We start from the raw sequence: 27,081 nt of genomic DNA, 5'->3' as shown, positions 1-27,081 counted from the left end.
AACTTGAAGATTGCTGGACACCAACACAACCCATCTAACTTGAAGGAGTTGGAGCAGTTTTGCCTTGAGGAATGGGCAAAAATCCCAGTGGCTAGATGTGCTAAGCTAATAGAGCCATACTCCAAGAGACTTGCAGCTGGAATTGCAGCAAAAAACAGCTCTACAAAGTATTGACTTTGGGGGGTGCACACTCCAGATTTGTCCCCCCCCCCCTTATTGTTTGTGTAACAATTTTTTAAAAAATGTACCTTTAAAGTTGTAGGCATGTTGTGTAAATCAGATGGTGCTAACCTCTTAAAAATCCATTTTAATTCCAGCTTGTAATGCAACAAAACAGGACAAACACCAAGAGGGATGAATACTTTTGCAAGACAATGTATATATGAAGAAAAATTAAAGGATCTTATTTGCAAGTTTAGGCACAGTAGATAATGGACTAATCCATCAGAGCATGAATGTGATCTAGACTGAAAATGTTAATAATCGCTCCATTTTTTTTAAAATTTCAGGCAGCTAGATCTCTCGTAGTAGGGATTTGAGGCAGCAAGACTACTTGGAGGCAGCTATACCTTTAAAAGACTATTGAGACTTGAGTATTTGATAAAATTATAAGAATCTACAATAGGCCTACTGACCTTGCAAAACATGAATTGATTTCCATTTGCTCAACAGTTATGAAAGAACAGTGACAGCAAAATGATTCGACACATCTACTAGTTTATTTTAAAACTTGAATATTAATATCGAGTACATGGAATATATAAAAAGTGATGAATTTCAGGCCTCGTTCATCTGCGAGAATCATAATCTTGTAACAGTCACTACAGACTATACCAAGCCTCTAAAAATTCAGAGAGCACGACCTTCATTCTCATCAAAATGATGGATGCTGCTACGGATGTTATAGCGGAAGGGCAGAATGTGCCGCTGTAGTTTGAGCACCTTACTCACGGTTTCTTAGTGGCCTTCAAGGACACCTTGGTTAATAAGGCCATGGGGAAATGTAGGTACGGGAATAACACACGTTTACGTACACACACTCCGAGATGACATATCTCGCAACATGCTTCTGTTATGCAAACACACATTACACACGATCCTGAGAGCGTCTGCTCCTTAGTGTATGGTGGTGCTGGGGAATTGTATCACCAGTATCGACTCCTTACTGGCCCTGGTTTCCACCTGGTACCTAAATACACACTCACATAATACATAGCTAGCTGTTGCAGTGACTTGTGTAATCTTACAGTCAAAAAGGTTAATTTTTTTTGCATGTACGTGTGTTTTGAGCACCACAACAACGTAACCAAAGGCTGACCTCAAGGCATTGGGGTAGAAAGGCATGTGAAGGAACAAAAATTGCTGTTTTGATTTTTTCTCCCCCTCTGTGGATGGTATGCATGGAACCCTGTTTTGGCATGTCGGCATGTGGATCCCATAACCACAAAGTCATTAGTGCTGTAAAAACAGGCCGGCTTGTTCACAAAGCACACAACTGTCCACCCTCTCATGCTCCAAACGTCAGAGATACGTCTGCTGCGTTGTCTGTACAGTTGCTGATAATTTCTATCTTGCCACCTCCAAACGTTCACTCTCTCACAAACACAGTATCTCTGTCACTGAAGGCAAGTTCCCTTCAAAACCCCCCCACCCCTGGAGCTCAAATGTCCTCTCCACCCAGTCAGCAACAGGAGTCTTTTCATCCTGTTTGTATCTCTCTCAGTGGATGATGTGCTCCAGGTAGTGAGGGTGAGGGTTTTCTTTCACATACTTTTGAATGTACCAGCAGGTCAGGTGAGCCCTGAGGTCTTCCTCGACCACAAAATCCATCGCTGCCTAAAAATAAAATAAAATAAATAAATAAAAAAAGTCAGAAAATGTCCACATCCAAGACTGATTACTTTCCAGAATATGCAGGTACCATCCGCTGATGCCCAGAGAAGCATCAAGTGATGACGAAAACCACTGGCTTTTGAAAAATGATGGATGGATAGATTTTTTTTTTTAACCTGCACATCTCACAGAGTTAAAAAGATATAGACGCACACTGGTCACATGATCACATTCTTTTATGGAGAACCTGCAACATTAATCATTTACACTTGGGATGTGACCGATAGCATCAGATCACGTCGACTGACATGTTTTTAACAATTATTAGCCTTAGGCTTAGTAAATATAAGTGAATAATAACAGAGATAAAAGTCGAGGTTATTTAAATAATACTACCAATAATAATAATAAATAAGTAATAATAATACCAAAACCAGTACCAAATGGTTTGGTGACCATGATGTTACTATGCTTGATTGGCCCACCAACTCACCTGACCTGAACCCCAGAGAGAATCTATAGGGTGTTGTCAAGAGGAAGACGAGAAACACCCGACCCAAAAATACAGAGATGAAGGTCACTATGAAAGCAACCTGGGCTTCAATAACACCTCAGCAGTGCCACAGGCTGATTGCCTCCATGCCACGCCGCATTGATGCGGTAATTTGTAGTAAAGGAGCCCCAGCCAAGCACCGAGTGTATAAATGAACATACTTTTTAGAAGTTGAACATTTCTGTATTGTAAATCCTTTTTTGACTGATCTGAGGAAATATTCTAATAATATGGGAGACTGGATTTCTGATTTTCATGAGCTGTAAGCCATAATCATCAATATTAAAACAAAAAAAGGCTTGAAATATTTCACGTTACGTGCAACAAATACAGAATATATTGAACGTTTACATTTTTGAATTAAATTATAGGAAAAAAAAAACTTTTTGATGATATTCTAATTGTTTGAGATACACTAGTAGATAATGGCTGGATGGACAAAGACTATCACGTACTCTACCCTCTGTCATGGTAACAAGTTTTGCTGATTAATGACTGTTAAGAAATGAAAAAAAAAAACGTTGTCCAGCACAACACAGGAAATGAGGAGGTAAAATCCAACAAAAAGCCTTCACACTTAATAAGCAGATCGTAATCAGTGTAAAGAGCCTTTAGAAACGACCCACACACCCAGTTGGCTGCTCTAACTGATGGAAGACAATAAAGTAAGGAATAAAACACAACAGGGCATACTGTTATAGGAAAATATAACAGTAAATATATGAACGGAAAATATTATTCTCTTTAATAAGACCAAAAAAACAAAACAAAACCCCGAAAACCAGCTTGCCGTGTCACCGAGAAGCTGTAAAGTTCTCTGTGTTCTCTATCCTGAATACTTTCCTGTGTCTGAAAATTTAAAGGAATCTGTTTACCTCTGATGTCGACAAAATTACTTCATAAACATCTCCGAACGGGGGCGCTGTGGCTCAGGTGGATAAGGCGCCATACCATAAATCCGGGGACCCGGGTTCGATTCCGACCCGAGGTCATTTCCCGATCCCTCCCCATCTCTCTCTCCCGCTCATTTCCTGTCTGTCTCTACACTGTCCTATCCAATAAAGGTGAAAAAAGCCCCCAAAAAATCTTTAAATAAATAAACATCTCCAAATGGTGGCGGCACGGTGGTGTAGTGGTTAGCGCTGTCGCCTCACAATAAGAAGGTCCGGGTTCGAGCCCCGGGGCCGGCGAGGGCCTTTCTGTGCGGAGTTTGCATGTTCTCCCCGTGTCCGTGTGGGTTTCCTCCAGGTGCTCCGGTTTCCCCCACAGTCCAAAGACATGCAGGTTAGGTTAACTGGTGACTCTAAATTGACCGTAGGTGTGAATGTGAGTGTGAATGGTTGTCTGTGTCTATGTCAGCCCTGTGATGACCTGGCGACTTGTCCAGGGTGTACCCCGCCTTTCGCCCGTAGTCAGCTGGGATAGGCTCCAGCTTGCCTGCGACCCTGTAGAACAGGATAAAGCGGCTAGAGATAATGAGATGAGATGAGATCTCCGAATGAATATAAACCTGTGAACTGCCTTGCAGCCAGGACCTTTGAACCAATCACATACCCCTTTTCCACCAAATCAGTTCCAGGGCTGGTTCAGGGCCAGTGCTGGTTCACAACTCGTTCAACTTGCGAGCCAGCTGAGAACCAGTTTGCTTTTCCATAGCTCGCGGTGCTAAAGGAAGCCACGTCATTACGTCACTGTATACATCAGTTACATTGCTACGTTTACATAAACCTTGGCGCGAATATCGAAGCAAAAACAACATGGAAGAAGCAGCAGCAGCAACAACAACAATAATAATGGATGACTTCGCGTTTGTACAGCTGCTGCTTCTTGTCGCTTAAAAACGGCGATCTTTCGCGGTCTTGTTATTGTTGTTGGTCTTAACATTTCCGCCCCCCGCTGACGTAAGCGGTTCTTTCCTCTGGCCCAGCAGAGAGTTGGTGCTAGCCTGGAACCGGTTTTTCTGTCCCCAGAGCCAGTTCTTTGTCAGTGGAAACAGAAAACCGGGTTCCAAACTAAGCACTGGCCCCGAACCAGCCCTGGAACTGCTTTGGTGGAAAAGAGGCAACATTCACAAAATCGCTAGCACTGTGCTACAAAACTGTCTGTACCACAGAAGCTCTCTATAATATAATATAATATAATATAATATAATATAATATAATATAATATAATATAATATAATATAATATAATACATCTTTATTAAGACACTATTGTGAAAAATAGTGTCTTTTACATTTAAAAAAAAAAATCAATAAATTAATATCGAGTTAGGTTGGGCCGGATGAGAAACCATTTGTCTTGATGTCATGCCGTACGGCCCGAACGCAGCGAGACCAGTACAAATGACCAGCAGCCAAATATTTCCCTGCCCGGCCCGACCTCACTCCGTCAATAAGCCTTTTATCACATTTTTTAACTAACATACACAGTGGAAAACAATGAACAACAGTGTATCTTACTGTTGTTGTTATCAAGGTAGCATTAAATACTTTGCGAAAACTAAGACAACGAGTCAGGTTCAGAGCCTAAATTTCCTTTTTTCTTCGGTTGTATACAGAAACTACATAGCAAGCTGTCGAGCTCCTTAGCGGGGATGACTTATGTCTCTTTCCTCCTTCAGTTCAGCAAGAAATCTTTTGAAAACTTTCATGTCGTACTTAGTTTTTTTTCAAACGGTGTTTTCTTCTTGTTGTCCTTGTATCAATAAGTGAATTTCTTCACTCGAAAGTACCTTTTATTCATTTTCTTCGACAATTTCAGCTTGTTCAATTAGGTCTGTGTCTGATAAATCATCTGGATAATAAAATTCACTTTCACTGTGCTCAGTTGTGTCGCTCATTTTTCAAAAGTAACAATTCGGAGCAAAATGAAAACAGCGGACGCGAGGGAAACGGGTCCGGGGCCGCGTACGGCTTTTTCCGGACGGGATTCAAAAATCCGTATCTGCCCGGTCATGTGACTTTTCCCAATGGTTTTATTAAGAGCGTGCGCACAGGTCCGTACGGGTCATATTAGAAATATGTATATTCATGTGAACGTTAAACAGGCTTGTAGTAGTCGAGTCCGACTCGTGCCCTAATTTTAAGGACTTGTGACTCAACCTGGACTTCAGCACTGATGACTTGGACTCGGACTCGTGCATTAACTGCATTCGGACTTGTAAATTGGAGATGAGGACTTGGGTTTTTTCTTTATTTTTTGTAACGTCATAATAATTTGGCATAAGATATTTATATCTACATTAATGTTTGTACTAATTTTGTGCAAGTGTGTCACACCTGTGCGCCTTGGCGTGTGCAGACAGACAGACTCTCGGGCGCGCTCCGGACAGCGCATGTGCGCCAAGCGGACTCTCATGCGTGCACACTGTAAACGACTCGCACCTGCACAGGATTAAGGCGCAATCAGCGCACCTATATAAAAACACACTTACTTTGCGAAGTACTGAGTTGCATTGCTGACACATTACCAGGCCTTATTTCCTTATTTGATTTCCTGTTTCTTGTCTTTGATTCTGCCGAATCTACAATAACCTGTTTGTGCGTTGCTCGACCTATTGCGTTTCACCATTTTACGATTTTGCCTGCCGTTCTGGATTGTTTACCTGTCTTCACTTGTATTAATAAACACACCTTCTGCGCTTACATCCGTCTCCCAACCATCTCTGACACAATACTTCGCACTCCCTGACAAAGAGAAGCACATTCACCTGTTCAGGAACAAACTAATGTTAATGGCGCTAAAACAGCCACCGTCAAATGGTGCAGTTGGAGTTTTGTTCTCAGACTTGACTCAAAAATTTTTGAATGGCTTGGATTTGACTCAGACTTGGATGCTGGGGACTTGAGACTGGACTCCGACTCGAGGTTTAGTTACTCAGCTACAACACTGATGTTAAATAGAATAGATAGCTCTCTGTCATGGTGTGACAGAACTGCAACAGTACACACTGTGTAAATTCCACGTACTCATTTACACCAACATCGACTGCTGATAACAGAAATGTGCTCGGTTACATTCATAAATGTGATGTACTCGATTCAGTTTAAATGCTCAGTACTAATAACCATCACACCGGGCCACACTGAAATACTGGAATATTATAACTCTCTGTTGTAACCTTGGCCAGGTGCTTGGCGATTCCTCGTCCTCGGTAAGCATCTGGAACCTCAGTATGTTGCAGATCCACCGTCTTCTTCCCCACATATTCATACAGCAACACAGCTCTGTCATAAGACCCTATCACACAGGGGGAAAAAAAAAAAAGTTTGCACACCCTTAGGACAAAATAAACAAAGAAATCTAATTCCACACCAACAGTACATTACTGTGTTCAGTTTCATCTGGATTTTTTTTACGTTATTATCATTGCAAGTATCAGGAAATAGTGTTTGTTGAAAGATATTAATAGTCGGAAAAACATCTAAATATCAGTCTCAATTTGTGATTTTTTTTTTGTTGTTGTTGAGATCCTCTCAGTTGTAATGTATTCGTGTAACTGTTCTAATGCTGTCAGGTTGCAATTTTTCTTCCTGATGACATCTCTCATAACAGGAAACTGGAAACAGAGATGATTACTGACTGGAAAACATCTTTATTTTTACCTCCAACGACTTTGTTGCAGCAGGTTATTTTTTCGCATCCGTTTGTTTGCTTTTTCCTAACGTAACTCAAAAAGTAGCGCAGGGCTTGACATTAACGTTTTAATCCACTCGTCCATTCAGACAAGCAGCAAGAGTTTTCACTCGGCCTGACCAGAACTTTTTTTATTACTATGTATTAACTAGTTCAATGAAAGGAAAGTGGTTAATAAAGTTTATCAAAAAGCAGGTATAGTTATGATCATTATGCTCAATAAAACTCAAACTTTAACTGTAACAATAAACAGAAATTATCCAAAGCCCCATTATGGTGCGTGTGCTGTTCTAACCCATTACCTGATCTGCAGTTTTAAGTGTCAGACTCACCCAAATTCAAAGCTCCTGGAGGAAATAAAGTTAAATCTTGATTAATCCAGTGAAACCTGAAGGATAAATTCATTAAGGGGGACAGAATCACGTTGTGAATGAAAACAAACCGAGTTCAGCACTGTCGTAAAATTCCCCCGAAATATTTTATAACATTTGTGATGGCTAATGTGTCCCATACAAAAGAAAAATACAATGGATATCCAAATGAAGTGAAGATTCAGCACAGATATTTATTTTATTGAGGTATTTGATCGCCATTTCTCCGATTTCGATGAATTCAGAGTCTAATCTATAATTAGAGTTACGATGTGGTTATTTATTTATTTTTATACACACACTGCTGTACTTGGCATCCTGGAATTTTGTAAACAATAACACGGCCGGATCACTGAGGGGATTTAACTAGTTTTGTTGGAACGTTATTGATGCAACTCTTGAATAATTACTATAAAAATGGTGATTTTCAACAAATATTCAACTCGTCCTGACGGACAGGCAGATGCGGATTTGACTTATCCAGACCAAACATTTGGTTGTCCCGGACAGTCGGACTACCGTTAACGTTGAGCCTTGTCGTGAACAAAATTTGCTGTAATCTTGAGGAATGGTGGGCCAATATGTACATCTAGATATGTATGTCGATCAAAGATTTTTTTGTCCGTTCTCAACGCAACTCAAAAAGTATTGAATGGATTTGGATGAAATTTGGTGTACAGCTTTAGTATTATCCCAGATTCAAGTGATTTGATTTTGATATGTGGCTTGGTGGAGGTATGCACTCTACTGAGTGCCCTTCTAGTTTAGTTACATGACAACTCTCAAGTTCTCAAACCTGACTTGTCAGATGATGTTGATTCATTTTCAGGTGTGTAGGTAGGTGGGTTTCATTGCAGTTTTGTGCAAAATAGCCTGTGTTTCCACTGAGTGATGTTATATGATTAAAGCTGGTTTTCTCCTCTCACGACAGTCATTCCAATTAAACCTGGTGACGAATCTCCAAGACATGAGAAGCATTGGCAAAGACATTTTCCTTGGTTTTGTTCCTCTTTGTGTCATGTTGCTTTGTCTAAGTGTCTAAAAAAAAAACCAAACACCTTATGCGAGAGTATAAACCTTTTTGCGATATTTGAAATTCACACGTTTCCATTCCTCATTTTTGGTTCACAATTTCAAATGGTGCATTAGGCACAAGTTAAATGGAAACCTGCTTCTTGAGTCTCAAAAGAAAATATGGGATATATAAAGTTAAAACTATGACGTGTTTAAATAATATTGGCTGGCATTGAGTGGTATATCCCATTCAGCTAGCATGATATCGGACAAGTCAAAGAGGAGTTCAATATCATGCTAGCTGAATGGAATATATCTGATATCCCATGAAAAAAAGCCAGCCAATATTATTATTATTATTATACATAGACATTACTTTTGGTTATTCAACGCATCTTTCTCTTTCAAAATTCTCCCAAAATCTTCCGTATTTAATGAGGCAAATCTGGCGGCCATGTTTGTTTACAAATTGTCGCAGTCGCTTGCTAGCACGGACGTTTTACGTCTCCGACGTGTGCCATCATGTTGTCTTGACAACCATGCAATATCGTAAACCATATTCAACGCTCATTCTCCATTGGGTAGAGTGACGTAATACACGTCGGATAAGCGATATGCTAACAATACTGCATGCTATCGAACTAAATCATTGAAACCCACTAGAAGGGAACAGGATACTTAACAGTTATTCCATGAAATCGAGTCATACATGAGCTGATATAAGCCGTGTACGATGAGATTGAGTGGAATAACTTTTATTCTATCCACGTTCACTGGATTCTGAGAAACAGAGCATTTTTTAAATTTTTTTGCAAATCTGATAAATAAAAACTTCATACAAAACGTCCGACAAAATCATTTCCGCTTAGAATGTAAACAAACCGGCGAAATGACAGGAGCAATTTGTGGAAAATGCAATAATAATTATAATACATAGGGCCAAATTACTCAATTGTGATTGGTCAATCAAGGAGGGCTTTTTTCCTTAACACGGGGCCGTATTTCTGAAATGCTATTGGCTAGTTCGTTGGAATGGGTAAAAAGACAAACAAGTCCAAAAGCCTGATGAAACAAGAAGATATTCTGTGGAAATGCGGTCCTCGTGTCGTGTCGCCGTGTCATGATGAAAGACGCTTTAGAAACTGATTCAAACGTGCAAGATAGTCTTGTGCCCTGATTGGTTCAGAAAACGTGAATGACAAATTTTGTGAACTTGGTGTAGTGGTTAGCACGGTCGCCTCACAGCAAGAAGGTTCCGGGTTCGAAGCCGGCGAGGGCCTTTCTGTGTGGAGTTTTCATGTTCTCCCCGTATCTGCGTGGGTTTCCCCCACAGTCCAAAAACATGCAGTTAGGTTAACGTGGGGCAGCCTTGGGCTGAAGTGCCCTTGAGCAAGGTACCTAATCCCTGACTGCTCCCCGGGCGCTCTAGTGTGGCTGCCCACTGCTCTGGGTATGTGCGCGTGTTCACTGCTTCAGATGGGTTAAATGCAGAGGATGAATTTCACTGCGCTTGAAGTGTGCATGTGACAAATAAAGGTTTCTTCTTCTTCTGAATGGCTTCCAAAGTATGAATTTGGCCCTATATATTATAAACAAGTAATCGTATGGTTCCTCGTAAAATTAAAGGATCAATTTCACTTGTGATTTCAAAGTTTTCAAAACTTCGAAATCACTCGTGAAATTAATCCTTAATTTTACTCGGCCCCATACGATTACCTATACTAATAACTCTTGAAAAAATAAAAAAAAGATATATGTTCTTACCATTAAATACTTAGTCCATATTTTGTTGCTTTTTTTTTGTTTTTTTTGGGGGAGGGTTTGTTTTCGAGTAGTTACCTCCGCCAAGGAGGTTATGTTTTCGGTAGCATTGGTTTGTTTGTTGGTTTGTCTGTTAGCAACATTAGGGAAAAAGTTATGAACGGATTGCTCTGAAATTTTTTCCAGAGGTGTGACTGGGCACAAGTAACAATCCATTACATTTTGGCGGTGACCCAGATCACCTTCTGGGTCCCGGATTTTTTTTAAAGGATTCTTGGCGGAGGTCTGCGCTCTCCGAGTGCTTTTCTAGTTTTTATTTCATCCTCGGTTGCTCCAGCAACACGCTCCGCCATTTTTTCTTCATGGTATATGAGCTGATATCCTAGTAGTAGAGTAGCCAAACAAACAGAGTGCACGATTGCTCATATCCAGTGAATGTGGGTAGAATAAATGTTTTTATTCCATTGAAAAAAAAAAAGTGTCCGGTACATATAATAATCATTGATAAATAATATAAGTGGAATAAAACAGGTTGGGACTTGGAAAATAATGACGATCAGGGCCAGTGACTTCTTGTTGATGATTATTATCCTGTAAAAGCATGCCCCTGCACTAGGGTGCATCAGTTGCCCCCTAAAAATTTAAAGTTCCTCCGATCATGATGCATTTTTGTTTTTATGTTCCTTTTGGTAAGAAAACACACCAGGTGAAATATTTTGACAAAATTCAAAAGTTTAATGGTGGCACCAGGAGCTCAAAGTTATGGAAAAAGCTGCTATTTTATGACTTTTATGACAAAATTTCGATCATTTTTCATGAAACATTATGGCACCTTATAGAGTATATCAAATATCTTAGATACACATTTTTAGTGCATATTCTAAATACACTGACAGTCAATGAAAATGTCCAGGTGACATTTATGAAAATAATTTTATTCATAAGCTATGAAATCATGTACTAGAAGCTTACAGATCAATATACTGACATTTAACTCGAGATGAATAAACAAAAAATCACAATTGTTGTGAGCTTTGATAATGTACAGTCCGAACAAAATGGATACCCTGTAATTGGAAAGTTGCAGCTTCAGTACCGAGTATTGTCCCCACCAACAGCAATACAAGCCGTCAGTCTGCGACGCATACTGCGTATCAAACGGCGAATCCTGTCTTGAGGAATGGCCTGCCACTCCTCTTGAAGAGCCTGGATCAGTTGACCTCTGTTCATGGGACGAGGAACACGGTTCTGGATCTGAACACCAAGGTGATCCCATAAATGCTCAATGGGATTGAGATCAGGTGAATACACAGGCCATAGCAGGGTTTGAACATTCAATCGACGCCCAACTTCTGAAAAACTTAGGCCGGCTTGCACCATGCCGAGGGCCCGCCATCTGTCATCTGGATTTAACCGTGGCATCTTGGACATAAGGAATACAAAAGTCGGCTTTTTCATGGCCTATCCAACCCATCCTTTCAACCGTGTACAAATTTTTGTTTTTCTCCAAAACAGCACTTTGAGCTGATTCCTAAAGACCACTCCCTGAAGACTATTGAAAAATGTTTGGATTGAGGAGAACTCATTAATGACTTCTGTGCACGCTATTCAATAGAAACATCTCAAAACAAACATTTCCCCAACTCCGTATTGCATAATATGTTGAATTATTGACCTGGACTTTTTCATTGACTGCCAGTGTATATTATCAAGCACAGTTTTGCCGCTTTTCCACTACAAACGCGGCTGAGTCGGGCTGAGCCGTGCCGTGCTGAGTTGGGCTGAGTCGTGCGGTGCTGAGTTGGGCTGAGTCGAGCTGAGTGGGGCTGTTGGAGTTGCATTTCGACTACAACCGCGCTGAACCGTGCTGGCTGGAAGTGGGTGGACACATTGGGTGGAGTTAGCGAAAGTGGGTGGACGTCACGTGATGTCGTTAGGCGGCGCAAACAGTGACATCAGTGATCTTTTAAGCGGTAGTCTCACGACCCGAATAGTAAACAATAAACATGGAGGACATGGAGTCGTTAGTGTTGCTGGTCTTGGTTCTGTGGCTTGTTGTCACCGACAACGCCAACAGATACTGGCAAGAGCGTATAGATGAGGCGAGGCGCATAAGGCTTCATAATTCTCGTAATTCTTCTTCTTCCGGGTTTGCGGTGTTTACAGATCCCAGCGTGCTCGCGGGGCGTGTGTGGGCATGTGAGGACACTCCTCCTCACCAATCAGTGCACAGGGGAGGGTCTGCTCACGCCCCCAGCCTCACTCGGCTCGCTTCAGCCCCACTCCAAAACGGTGCGAGTTTTAGGGGCTAAGCAGGGCTGAAGCGAGCCGAGTCGTGCTGTTTTTTGGTAGTCGAAACGCGAACCGTGTCGGGCTGAAGCGAGCTGAAAAAGGGTAGTGGAAAAGGGCCATTTGAGTTTTAGCTGTTCATTGAATCATCGTTCAACTACTTTTAAACAATACAAATGTATTATGAATCACATTAATGCTTCTCAATCCCTCGCGAAGGTTCTTAACATGATCTCTGGCTCACGAGAAATCAATAAATGGAGTCCAACATTGTGATTCAAACCTTGCGCGAAAACATAAAATAAGCATCTTTTGGCAAAAAAAATGAACCTCATGGTGCCACCATTAGACTTTTGAATATGGTCAAAACATTTTACAGGATGTCTTTATTGGTGAAAAGGAACACCCGAACAAAAATGCATCAGATTTTATGAAAGCGAGGGCAACTGATGCACCCTTCCCTGCACTCAATCACACATGCAAATCATCATGTTATCAGCGTGGTATAAGGTAACAGGTGTGTGGTTTTCTGACTTAAATAGAATATTAAACTTTTTTTTAAAGGACAAATCCTAATCCTGATAAAAAATAAAACTGTATAAACTCCAGTGCAGGTATGTCTCATCTCATCTCATTATCTCTAGCCGCTTTATCCTTCTACAGGGTCGCAGGCAAGCTGGAGCCCATCCCAGCTGACCATGGGTGAAAGGCGGGGTACACCCTGGACAAGTCGCCAGGTCATCACAGGGCTGACACATAGACACAGACAACCATTCACACTCACATTCACACCTACGGTCAATTTAGAGTCACCAGTTAACCTAACCTGCATGTCTTTGGACTGTGGGGGAAACCGGAGCACCCGGAGGAAACCCACGCGGACACGGGGAGAACATGCAAACTCCACACAGAAAGGCCCTCGCCGGCCCCGGGGCTCGAACCCAGGACCTTCTTGCTGTGAGGCGACAGCGCTAACCACTACACCACCGTGCAGCCCAGTGCAGGTATGTAAGAGGGAAAACACTAACAGACAGGAACAGAGAGGCCTCATCCTGGGGGACTTGAACTAATCCAGGGCCTTTTTTTTTTCTTTCGACTGTTATGAATGCAAATGTGAGAGTGATGAGAACTAATTGTGCACTGCTGTTAAAATAGCATGCATAAGGTGTGTTCAAGTACACAAACAGACCCTGGATTCAAAGGATTAAAAAAAACAAAAACTCTGGCTTGTTTTCTGCTGATAAAATCTGTTATTAATGTAACAGGAAGTCGAAGGAGAACTGGCTTGTCTGGTTGCACTGTAAGCTATAAATGAAGTTTTTACTCAAGACAAAGAAACTAAGGATTGTAAGGAATTGAGATTTGTAATGTAAAAACACCAAAATCTGAAGAGAAGACAACAATGTCAGGATGGAAGCGGGTGGAATTAAAAATAAATATCCATTACCAGTTAGCTAAACTAAAGTAAACTAACCCATAAGAGGTGGGGGGGGGGAAAAAAACTCGTCTAGGAAACGACCCCACTGAGGTTAAATACACAATAAAAACTAAATACTTCAACACGTCACTGTTTCCACTACTTATCCTGGTGACTAAAAAGTTAATACGACACACACTGCCATGCTAAAAAGCTAGCGAGCTAACTAGCGAAGCAGCTAGCCTGCCTCACTCGTATGCGTCTTGAAAACAAAAGATAACAGTGAATCGTGCGCGTCGTGAACGCTGCACAGCGCCGAGCTCTTGTTTGTTTGTTTCGCCATAATAACGAAAGTGAGTCACGGTACCGTTGAGACGGATACTGAACTGGCGCCGTTTTCTGTCGTGTTCAACGCGAATGGGGCTGTTGATCTCGATGACATTCATCTGAGCAGCCTGAGCCATAATGTCTCCGGGATCGCTGCGTGTCAGTGCGCCACGACTGATCTGAAATCTCCCACAAGCGGAGTCATAGCCAGGCAGCGAGAGACGAACATCAAGCGAAAACCACTCCATCCAAGGAAATCAGCTGTAAGGTCACGTGCCTGCTCTCGACCAATCAGAAGCAGCGGTAATGTTTTGATGTACGGCCTCGTGGATGCGCGTGCAGAGCTTCACCGCCAGGGGGCGCGCAAACACTGGTTACAGTTACAGTACACTGGAGTAGAGGGGTGCGAAAAGGCAAGGCAAGGCAAGTTTATTTACATAGCACATTTCATACACAATGGCAGTTCAATGTGCTTTACAGAAGTAAAAACAAAAACAGTAAACAATGGAGAAATAAAATTACATAAAATAATTGTATTTTTATTCTAAAACAATTAATTAAAAGAATTAAAAGAAAATAATAAGAATTAAACAAGAGTAGAAATAAAATAATAAAATAAAGTAGAAATAGGAGGAGAAATAAAAGAAACCCGCAGAATAGAATAAAGAATAAAATAGAATAAAGTTAAAATTAAAGTAAATTTAAAACATGCAGAGAAAGTAAAAATTATTTTTAAAAAAAGAAGACAATATTAATTATTTAACAGAAAGCATCTGAAAACAGCTTGGTCTTTAACCTAGATTTAAAACTGCCAACAGCAGGAGCATTTTTGATGTCCTCTGGGAGTTGGTTCCATAGCTGTACTGCATAGAGCTGCTTCACCATACTTTGTTTTAACTGATTTTAATAGTAAATTTTTCTGTTTTGATCTGGTAGATCTGATTGGGTTAGGCCGCTGCAACATATCAGAGAGGTAATTGGGCCCTGTACCATTTAGAGATTTGTATACCAGCAGCAATGCTTTAAAGTCAATTCTGTAGCTTACTGGAAGCCAGTGAAGGGACCTTAGAATTGGAGTAATGTGCTCTGTTCTTTTAGTTCGTGTGAGAACCCTAGCCGCTGCATTTTGAACCAGCTGAAGTCGTTTGATGGTCTTTTTTGGCAGGCCTGTGAAAAGGCCATTGCAGTAATCAACCCTACTAGAGATGAAGGCATGTATTAGTTTTTCCAGATCATTTTTTCAAGAAAACTTTTTTTTTAGAGAGGACTATGAAATAGATTCCACACACAGCCTTAGTCCATATTTATTTTATTTTAGATTTTATTTTATGAAAGACAATGCAACTATTCTATAGTGTCAGGACTGGTAATAGAGCTTCACCGCCAGGGGGCGCGCAAACACTGGTTCTTACAGTACACTGGAGTAGAGGGGTGAGAAAACTTTTTTTTTAAAAGAGGGGACTATGAAATAGATTCCACACACAGCCTTAGTCCATATTTATTTTAGATTTTATTTTATGAAAGACAATGCAACTATTCTATACTGTCAGGATTGGTAATAGAGCTTCGCCAGGGGACGCACAGTCACTCTGGTTCGTACAGTAGACTGGAGTAGAGGGGTGCAAATACTGTTTTTCTTGGGGGGGGGGGGGGAGTATGAAATAAATTCCCCACACAGCCTTAGTCCTTTTTTATTCTATTTTATGAAAGACAATGCAACTATTCTATAGTGTCAGGACTGGTAATAGAGCTTCACCGTCAGGGGGCGCGCAAACACTGGTTCTTACAGTACACTGGAGCAGAGGGGTGCGAAAACTTTTTTTTTAAATAGGGGACTATGAAATAGATTCCACACACAGCCTTAGTCCATATTTATTTTATTTTAGATTTTATTTTATGAAAGACAATGCAACTATTCTATAGTGTCAGGATTGGTAATAGAGCTTCACCGCCAGGGGGCGCGCAAACACTGGTTCTTACAGTACACTGGAGTAGAGGGGTGAGAAAACTTTTTTTTTTTTTGAGGGGACTATGAAATAGATTCCACACACAGCCTTAGTCCATATTTATTTTATTTTATTAAAGACAATGCAACTATTCTATAGTGTCAGGACTGGTAATAGAGCTTCACTGCCAGGGGACACGCAGTCACTCTGGTTCGTACAGTACACTGGAGTAGAGGGGTGCAAATACTTTTTTTCTGGGGGGGGGGGGGGGGGGGGGGAGTATGAAATAAATTCCCCACACAGCCTTAGTCCATATTTATTCTATTTTATGAAAGACAATGCAACTATTCTATAGTGTCAGGACTGGTAATAGAGCTTCATCGCCAGGGGGCGCGCAAACACTGGTTCTTACAGTACACTGGAGTAGAGGGGTGCGAAAACTTTTTTTTTAAAGAGGGGACTATGAAATAGATTCCACACACAGCCTTAGTCCATATTTATTTTATGAAAGACAATGCAACTATTCTATACTGTCAGGATTGGTAATAGAGCTTCACTGCCAGGGGGCGCGCATACACTGGTTCTTACAGTAGACTGGAGTAGAGGGGTGCGAATACTTTTTTTCTTGGGGGGGGAGTATGAAATAAATTCCACACACAGCCTTAGTCCATATTTATTTTATGAAAGACAATGCAACTATTTTATACTGTCAGGATTGGTAATAGAGCTCCACCGCCAGGGGGCGCGCAAATACTGGTTCTTACATGTCTGTGAAGATTCTCAGTCATCTAGGTCATAGTAACTGTGGGTGGTAAAAGAGAGCAACTGGACTTGCTTGAAGATTCTTGAAGACGTTTCACCTCACATCCAAAAGGCTTCTTCAGTTCTATCTGACTAGTAGGGAGGTATTTGTCCTCTCATGGATGAAAAGCTCATCTAAGGTGTCGTTGAGTCATCCTGTTGGTGTGGGTCACTGGGGGCTGGATGCGAACGGCCTTGAGAGTCGTTAGGGTGATCAATGGAATGCCCGTTAAGGTGATCAATGGAATGCTGATTCTCTCTGTCCTCCTGTGAATCACTGAAAACAGCTGGGTTTTGGTGTGCATTCAGTTGTCTGGGAAGGGTGCCAAGGACTGCATTGTAGGTGGCTGATAAATGATGTCTTAGACCCCCACCTCTGTTCAGTGATGGCCGTTCCAGGTTGACAAAAATGGCTTCTTTAACTCCTCGCTCATACCAACCAACGATCCTCTCTGGCTAAAATGCGTACGTTGCAATCCTGAAATGAGTGTCCTTTGTTGTTAAGATGAAGGTAGACAGCAGAGTCCTGGCCTGAGGAACTAGCTCTCCTGTGTTGAGCCATGCGCCTGTGAAGTGGTTGTGTCTGGGTATTCTGTCTTTAGGGTGGACCAGTTTCTGCTTCAGGGTGTTACTGGGTCTGAAATGTACCAGAATGTTGTGTTTGTAGAAGATCCTCCTGAGTTTCTCAGATAGACCAGAAATATAGGGAATGACAATGTTCTTGTGTTTGTTCCTGTTATCCTCCTTGTCCATTATATTCCTTTTTCTGCTCTTGAAGAAAGAGCAGAAAATTTACAGTACACTGAAATAGAGGGGTGCGAAAACTTTTTTTTTAGAGGGGACTATGAAATAGATTCCACACACAGCCTTAGTCCATATTTATTTTAGATTTTATTTTATGAAAGACAATGCAACTATTCTACAGTGTCAGGACTGGTAATAGAGCTTCACCGCCAGGGGGCGCGCAATCACTCTGGTTCGTACAGTAGACTGGAGTAGAAGGGTGTGAATACTTTTTTTTTGGTGGTGGTGGGGGGGGGGGGGGGAGAGTATGAAATAAATTCCACACACAGCCTTAGTCCATATTTATTTTATGAAAGACAATGCAACTATTCTATACTGTCAGGATTGGTAATAGAGCTCCACCGCCAGGGGGCGCGCAAATACTGGTTCTTACATGTCCACTGGCCACCTACCCTGAAAATCTGAAGTCAAATTGGTGCAACCGTCTAGATGCTAGATTGTTAACAGACAGAATGTTAGAGAAGCAGCCTTGGGCCCAAAGGGTTGCTGGTTCAATTCCTGGGACTGGCAGAAAAAAATGTGAGGGGAGTTGAGTGAATGAACAACATTTACATAACCCCTTACCACTTACCTAACCCTATATCATGGCTGACGTGCCCTTGAGCAAGGCATCTAACCCCCAACTGCTCCCTGGGCACTGTAGCATAGCTGCTCACTGCTCTGGGTATGTGTGTGTTCACTGCTTCAGATGGGTTAAATGCAGAGGAGGAGTTTCGCTGTGCTGCTTCTTCGGAAAGTACAATTCAGGATCTGTAAAGCTGTAACAAACTCATCAGGTGACATTGGGCATACCTAACAACCTGTTTTTCCTCCCCCTGTTCCTCTGAGTTACATGTCAATCCTGAGATCCTGACCTCTTCTACTCTTCGGACCTGCCTGATCCATCCTGATGCCCTACGTCAGGTTGGAGTCTCATCACATCGCTCCTGTAGAGAACGGCCCCATATGGACAGTTGAAAGTCACACTTGGAAGACGCTCTGGACACTTACAGTAATGCTTTTATGGCTGAGGACTACAGTTGACTCGCTAACTTTAGGACTGCAGTTGTCATGAACAGTTTTGCACTCAAGTTTCCATCAATGAAGAGTTATAACATCAACGAAACTGACTTCATGTTAAAACTGTTAAAAATGTTATAATCACATTGTCTGTTGTCACCCAAATGAGGGTGGCTTCCATTTTGAGTCTGGTTCCTCTCGAGGTTTCTTCATGTCGTCTGAGGGAGTTTTTCCTTGCCACCGTCGCCACAGGCTTGCTCATTGGGGATAGATTAGGGATAAAATTAGCTCATGTTTCAAGTAATTTAAATTCTGTAAAGCTGCTTTGCGACAATGTTTATTGTTAAAAGCGCTATAAAAATAAACTTGACTAACCATATATGAGATTGGGCAAGTGCCCTGGGGCACCAACCAATATGGGGGGCACCAAATGATGAAAACAAAGTTGAAAATATTTTAACATTTGTAATATTTTTGACATCATTCACTATAAGACACACAAAAAGGTACACGATTAACTGTTATATAAAATATAAATACATAATGTATAAAAATAGTGATTTGGGTGCCCCCCCCCCAAAAAAAAATCAGAGACCACGAGCCCTCAATGACGCAGTGCTGTGGGCGCGAAATGCATCATTTGAACAGCTTCAAAATGGACACATCAGTTAAGCGGATTTGCGAAAAGGAAAATAAATAAAGAAAAAGAATTGTGGCACACGGCCACCATGAAAACTGTACCAGCAATCGAAAGTTTTTTTGTTCGCAAAGAAAACTTAGAGGCCGAAGCAGGAGGTTCTAGCTGCGAAGCTAACATTGCAGGTAGCGAAGCTAGAACTAGCAGGGAAACTCAGGTAGAGGCAACAGCTAGTGCTAGCAGTGGATCTAACATTACGGCTCAGGCAAAAGCAACAACTAATGATGGCTGAAGTCAGGTACTGGATAGCGGGGGCTACAGCGAGGATGACCGCCACAACGAGGATCAATGAGAGCTGCTGGAGACTTTTACTATTCTCAACTGACCCTGAACTATGGGGAACCATCACAGAACAGATCAGGGAAGTGGCCATTTCTCAAGGTCCTGCAGTAGTAGTTATTGGGCATGCAGGCCTTATCTGCTATGATTTTCATACACCTTTATGGTTTTGTAGTCATCATATAGGCAATTTATGATTTAAATGATGTTTAGCATGACTTGTGTTGCATCGACGTGTTGTCTGCATTCAAGTTTCAGTTGAATTTCACCTTTTATATTTCACCGTGCCGGAGGTGCGTGTGTTTATTGTTGGGGGGCCACTTGAAGTGTCGTCACCCTAGGGCACTGTGGTGTGTTAATCTGGCCCTGACACACACAAACACTTGCACTTACAGGAAATTCTAAGAAGCCACATCCATCATGTTTTTTAGAGGTGAGAGGAACTTGAAGAACCTGGAAGAAAGCCAAATAAACACAAGGAGGCCCTGCAAAAGTCCTCACAGACAGTAACCCGATCTCAACCGTCCACACTGCACAACTGTACCACCCTACTCCAGCGGGTTTAAAACCTAATCTCAGCTTCTTCTGTTTTATAATCTCTTGTGTGATGACCGCAGATAATTAAAAAAAAAAAAAAAACATCAAGTCTCACTGTACTGAGAAAACAGGAAGCCTTTTAACTCGAAGCTAAAAAGGGGCTTTCTGTTCTTTTCTTATTACAGGGATAGAAACAGAAGAAATGACTGTCTGTTGTAATCACATATGAAACAAATGTGGTGGATAGAGATTAGATTAGATTAGATTAAAAGGTTATATACAGATTGTTTCATTTTGTGTGTACTGCATTTCTTATATAAACCTGTGCACGTCGCAGTCAGGGCCGTTGACAGCTTTGGCTGGGCCCGGGACAAAATAATCTGAGTGGGCCCCCCCCACACACACACCGCCACTCAGCAACCACCCACACCCAACCCCTCTTTTCACAGTCTCCATTCACTCCAACCCTTAAATAACAGGTATTCCAAGCCCATTATAACAGTCAACCATTTTATTTCAACATTTCAACATATTTACAGTTTGAACATTTCCTTAGTCTGCAACTATTCAGGTGCGAAATGCAATGCGCCGGACTTTTGCTGTGGCAAAGTCGTCAATAAGGTCATTGAAGTCCAGCTTCTTTGCAAGTTCGCGCTCTATAGAGCATAGCCAGCCCATTGAGCCTCTCCTGTGACATGTTTGAGCGCAGGTAGTTGATAAACCAAAATGATTGTTTACGGGATGGAACTGGGCCTCAATGAGAATGGAGTTATGGCTTTCCCAAAATCTGAACATAGAAGCATCACCACTAGTGATGTGTACAGTGAGTTTTTCAGTGTATTTTTTTGTCTTGTTTTTCATAAACGTCCTTTCCGTACTCGATTTAGAATGTTACAAAAAAAATTGACACCCTCCCAACCACGTAACATTAGCCTATCTGACCTGGGGGCTGACACGTTTATTACGGATAAACCAAAAGGATTACAACGTTCCCTGGATATAGAACTGGACCGAGAAGATTTCAAAATTTTAACGTGTAAGCAACAACAATAAAACAGAGGTTGTTTTATTCATTTAGGGCTTATTAGGCTACTTTCATTAATTGCGCTTTTCATACAGGCCTATCATTTTTCACTTGAGCAAGGGAATTTGTTTGAAGAGTATCCAGTCTAAGCGAAAGTTTAATGTTTTGCAACAGACTAACCTCAAAACACCCCATTTATAGCCCATTCGTTACATTAAACTCTATCTAGCTGGCAATTTCACATGCCGTCGTATCTACACGGGATGATTTCCAACAAAATAAGGTTTAATTAACAAGAGGCAGCGTTCCACGGGCTTTCAGCTAACCGGAGTCCAGCTCAGCGCAGCTCAGCAAGCGTGCCTAAAACCAGGGTTCGAATTATAAATTTGACCCTATGGGGGTCTCTATTTAAAAAAAAAAAAAAGCAATGCATACTTGCTCTCCTGGACCAGCGCACTTTTGCGCACTGCAGTGCACAGCTTTCACACACAGGCGTGCGCATGCACGCACGCACACACACACACACGGTGTTGCATATATATATTTATTGTTAAACAAATTATATATTGTGTATATATATAATTATATATATTGTTAAACAAAGGAAGATCGTTGTGAGATAAAGGACAAGTCTTCTTCGGACTTAACTTCACATTCGATTTCGCAGGCTGCAAATTTCAGTTTGCGCGCATAATGGTGTGGTGGTGAAGTACAGCCGCACATGTTGCGGTTTAATAACACGTTCAATACAAAGTTATGGCTGCATGGTGATCGGAAATGAAATGAGTTTTATTTATATTTATATGGTGATATAGGCTATTCAAGCTTATTATGGTGATATATGACGTATTTGAGAGACTTCCACAGAAAATTAAGTTTGCTTCTTTCATGGGAGCCTGAGGGAATGGGAGCTCAGCTCCCATTGGCTCCCACGTAATTCGAACTATGCCTAAAACATTTGGATATGATTGCGGGCCAATGTGCTATTCTTTGCTTCATTGAGATATATGCAACACAGTGTTATTAAACCGATATGTTTATGAAATAATTCAATGCCCTGTGCATTTCAGTGTTCACTCAGTGTACCCTGCTATTCCCTACTTTATAATTATGAATGGCGCGTCGCGCGTGCTGGGGTTACATTACAGGGCTCGAAAAAAGTTATCTGTGTCTTACCTGGCTCAGCTGCCCCACTGCCTTCACCACCTGCTGCATCATCTGAATCTTTTCTAAAATATCTATGCAGTGAGCCCCTGAGGCTCTTGGCTTCTTCATCTCTTTTTCTCTTTTCTTTTCTTTGCTCCTGACTTGTGCATGTTGGCAAACGGGCTCGCACGCTTATTGTCGAAGCGTTATGATGGAATAGTGCCGTGTTATTTGGCGCCTTAATCAAAGACCAAACCATTTCTGCATTAGGGGTGGTAGGTGGGTTCTTGAATCTATTTTCGAAGACAATAAAGGCAAAAGAACCAGAAATCATTCATTGAATGCAAATATAGCACATTTTTCTCCCCCAAATCAACACATTTTGAAATGAAACAGAATGATTAATGGCATCTTCATGAGGGACCAGTTCTGGGCCCCCCCTCATGCCTGGGCCCGGGACAAAATACCCGGTTGTCCCCCCCCTGTCGACAGCCCTGGTCGCAGTTACTCATAGTACTCGAGTAATGTTAGTATTATTATGTATTATAAATACTACTTATTCAAATGACTATAAAATAATGTATACTGTGTGGCTAATTTTTGTATCAATCTTTTTTTTTTTTTAGTCCTACATTATTCAGTGCTTCAGTCATTTATTTTATCCTGATCCTGGGATCCCGGAGCCTATCCTGCTGGGAACATTGGGTGTAAAAGCAGGAATACATACTGAATGGGACACCAGTCCATCGCAGGACACAACACATACTAGACCATTCACCTACCAGCATTTCTTTTTAGAAGGTGGGTGAAAAACAGAAGGAAAGTTACACATTCACATGGAAAATTCCTCACAGGCAGTAATCCAAGCTCAGGACTGAACTGAGGACCCTGGCTCTGTCACACGGCAAAGCTACCTCCTGTCGCACCTTCTTTAGTGATGCAAAGCAGTGACACAAATCAGGTTAATGGAAACTCAGACACAATTATTTCAGGGTTTGTTTTTTTTTTCAAGTAAATGATTTACATCATTAATAGTATGCATATTGCACATGAATAGCAAACCGGGGGCATTTACATCTCACGCTTTTACCCCAGATGATATACTGACAAGCAGCTCACAGGCAAATAAAAGAAAATTATACAAAGTAGTGAAGCTACAACCCCAAATCAGAAAAAGTCGGGACGGTATGTTGAAATTGAAATTAAAACTGAAAACAATGATTTGTAAATAATCTTTGGCCTGTATAGCACTTCAAGCTGTACTGCCTTTCAGATTTTTCAAGTGTAGGCCATAAAAAGAATTTTCCCCAACACCCAGTTATTTTTGTTTAATGGACCGAAAGCTCCTGAATTCGAATCACAGACTTCCAATTTTAATTATTATTTTATCTAGAACAATTAATGAATTTAATGCTACATGGCCCCAAATTCTCCGCTATTTTTTCCTGCTTCACCATGACCCAATTCAAGATACTACATCATACGTCCCGTGGTGGGCTTTCCTGTTTGCGCAAGGCATTGTGGGATACAAATTTGAAGCAGGAGAGAAAAATGGAGGAGGAGAGTGTGCGAATGAAACGTGAAAGACCGACTACAGTAACAGAAAGCGAGAAGAAAAAGACGTTGTGTTGCGAAGGAAAGGAAACGCAGGACCAAACTAATAAATATCGGCGGTCAGCGAGCACCTCGGTGTGATCAGCTGTTCGTTTAGTGACCGAATGATTGAACTGTCAGTGCACGCTCAAAGGTAAACCTGCGCATGTGCACACAGACGTCCTCTGTCTGCTTGAAGCGAGAGATTTCATGCACATTTTCTCAGGAATCCCCTCAAATTAAATAACTTCCCAGTGACAGAATGGCCTGATATTTTGTAAGATATTGCAGAAATATATATCACAACGGCCAAATCTCAGAGGGAACTAAATTTCAATAACCGAAAGGCCGTCTAGCTTTAAAACAATACACACTAGTTGATGTTTTACCTCATGAATTGTATTGGTTGTTTTTTTTTTCAAATAAACATTTAAATTCTGATTTTGCAGCACGTTTTTAAAAAGTTGTTACGGTAAAGCGTTTACCAGTTTCCTTCTCACAACACTTAAAAGATGTTTAGAGACTAAAGACACCAAGTGCTTTAGTGTTTCAGGTGTTATTTTGTCCCATTCCTCCTGCAAACAGGTCTTAAGGTGTGCAACAGTACGGGGTCGTCGTTGTATTATTTTTTTGCTTCAAAATTTGCCACACATTCTCCATTAGGGACAGGAACCCTCTTCTTCCACAGCCGTGCCTTTGTAACGTGTACAGAATGTGGTTTGGCATTGTTTTGTTGAAATACCCCTGGAAAAGGTGTTGTCTTGAAGGCAGCATGTGTTACTCAAAATCTCAAAGTACTTTTCCGCATTAATGCTGCCATCACAGAAGTGTAAGTTACCTTTGCCAAGGGCATTGGCACAACCCCATACCATGACACACCCTGGCTTTTAGACTTGCTGTTGGTAACAGTCTGGACGGTCCTTTTCACCTTTGGTGTGTCCATTTCTCACAAAAAAAAAAAACCTGGAATATTGATTCATCTGTTAAAAAAAAAAAAGTGACGTGTCGTCACTGTTAATAAATGAACAATTGTAATTGTTGGCAAATTGCCGTGATATTAGCAGAATAACACACTAAGACCATGTGGTTTTACAAAAATAATGCGCAAATGTTTGGAGTGTGGAACTGCTTACATAACAGCAGCTCTGATCATAATCATACCACCCTGTCATTGATTATTTTCCTATAATAGCATTCCCCGATGCGTTTTATTCCTCACATATACTTCTAAAGTGTTAATCCACACAAGTCAAATTCGTAACTAAAAATCTGAATGCAGAGTTTTAATGTTAATTATCAATTATTTGCCACAGGTGAAGTGAATATCGGTGAATAATAACCAAGAAGTAGTAGTCGAGGTTATTATTCACTGAGCCTGAGGCAGACAAGTGTTTTAGTATAAATAAATACACAAGATTATTAAAAAAAAAAATTTGTATTTAAAAAAAAAAAAAAAGGATTTCAAACTTAAAGTAGCATGCAAATGTAATAAAGGTGCGGCACAGACTTGTGTCTCTTATCTACGCAGAGTCACGTAAAATACTTTGTCCAAATCACAGTTCCACCTGCCCTTTGAATAGTTTTAGACCAAACTTCGTAGCATCTTTAGTGCTTTTAGGAACAGCATTTTATTCTAATTCTTCCTCGCTTACGGTGATGAAGCGATTGACCGCCATTTTGCTGAGTCACTCGAGGTGATCATCAAGAAATAGTCTGAACGAAGAATGGTGGTCGATCTGAAGAGAATCAGGGCTCCGGTGAACCCTGTTAACATCCAAGGGGTCAGTGTGGACGTGGTGGAGGAATACAAGTACCTGGGGGTGTACTTGGATAATAAACTGGACTGGTCTAAAAACGTGGACACTGTATATAAAAAGGGCCAGAGCCGTCTCTATTTTCTGAGACGGCTGAGATCCTTCAACATCTGCCGAACGATGCTGAAGATGCTCTGAGTCTGTGGTGGCCAGTGCCATCCTGTACGCTGTTGTCTGCTGGGGCAGCGGCTTGAAGGTGAAGGACACTAACAGACTCAATAAGATCATCAGGAAGGCCGGCCATGTTGTAGGCGCGGAACTGGACTCTGACAGTGGTGTTGGAGAAGAGGACACTGTCCAAAATAAAAACAAACAAACAATCTTGGACTGTCCTTCCCACCCTCTACATGAGGAGCTGATCAGCCACAGGAGCACGTTCAGTAAACGGCTGATTTTTCCACGCTGCACAACTGAGAGACACAGGAAATCATTCCTACCTGTTGCAGTCAAGCTGTACAACGCCACTGTATAACTGTGGTACACTGTCTTACCATGTATACGGTATCCTTAACTCAGGTGCATGTATATAAAAATCACTTCATTTTGCTTTTACTTAAGTTACTGAACTTATTTAAATTTGTTTTATTTTTATTTATTCTTTTTTCAGATGATTTTATCTTCTAATTCTAGACATGTTTACTTCTTTGATTCAGGAGCTTGGTAGCAAATTTGAATTTCCCCCCGGGGATTAATAAAGTAATTCTGATTCTCTCGACCTAATTTCTTTTCGTGTCCAGATATCAGAACGTCATCTGTTGGTTTTAGTGATAAATTTGTCAGGAGAAATGTTCATACTGTCTGCAATGATATACAAGTCAAAGTAAATTTAAAAATCACTGCTTTCTTATTTGCGTCTTCCATACCATCCCAAAATTCTGTATTTTAAATACTAAGTTGTCGATTTAAAACAAACTCATTAAAAATTGTCTTCATTATTGCTCATACAAAAATGTAACTCTTACACTCAGTCTTCACTCGGTCACAAAGTAAATTCTTCGATACTAGAACAAAATAGAACATCTCATCTCATCTCATTATCTCTAACCGCTTTATCCTGTTCTACAGGGTCGCAGGCAAGCTGGAGCCTATCCCAGCTGACTACGGGTGAAAGGCGGGGTACACCCTGGACAAGTCGCCAGGTCATCACAGGGCTGACACACAGACAACCATTCACACTCACATTCACACCTACGGTCAATTTAGAGTCACCAGTTAACCTAACCTGCATGTCTTTGGACT

General features: G+C 41.2%; 1 protein-coding gene across 1 annotated transcript; it reads right to left on the bottom strand.

The window, feature by feature from the left end:
* Window positions 1-697: 697 nt before the first annotated feature.
* natd1 (protein NATD1) lies at window positions 698-14,479 on the bottom strand. The gene is made up of 3 exons (XM_060901912.1): window positions 14,243-14,479; window positions 6,509-6,627; window positions 698-1,836 (listed from the first exon to the last, which is right to left on the bottom strand). Exons 1-3 carry the CDS (start codon window positions 14,448-14,450, stop codon window positions 1,720-1,722), a joined length of 444 nt encoding a protein of 147 aa, XP_060757895.1. The 5' UTR covers window positions 14,451-14,479; the 3' UTR covers window positions 698-1,719.
* Between the last annotated feature and the right edge of the window lie 12,602 nt (window positions 14,480-27,081).

The sequence above is a fragment of the Neoarius graeffei genome, chromosome 20, assembly GCF_027579695.1.
Source record: "Neoarius graeffei isolate fNeoGra1 chromosome 20, fNeoGra1.pri, whole genome shotgun sequence".
In the NCBI taxonomy this organism is placed as follows: domain Eukaryota; kingdom Metazoa; phylum Chordata; class Actinopteri; order Siluriformes; family Ariidae; genus Neoarius; species Neoarius graeffei.
The sequence above is the reverse complement of the archived record's forward strand: the minus strand, read 5'-3'. Positions and strand labels throughout refer to the sequence as shown.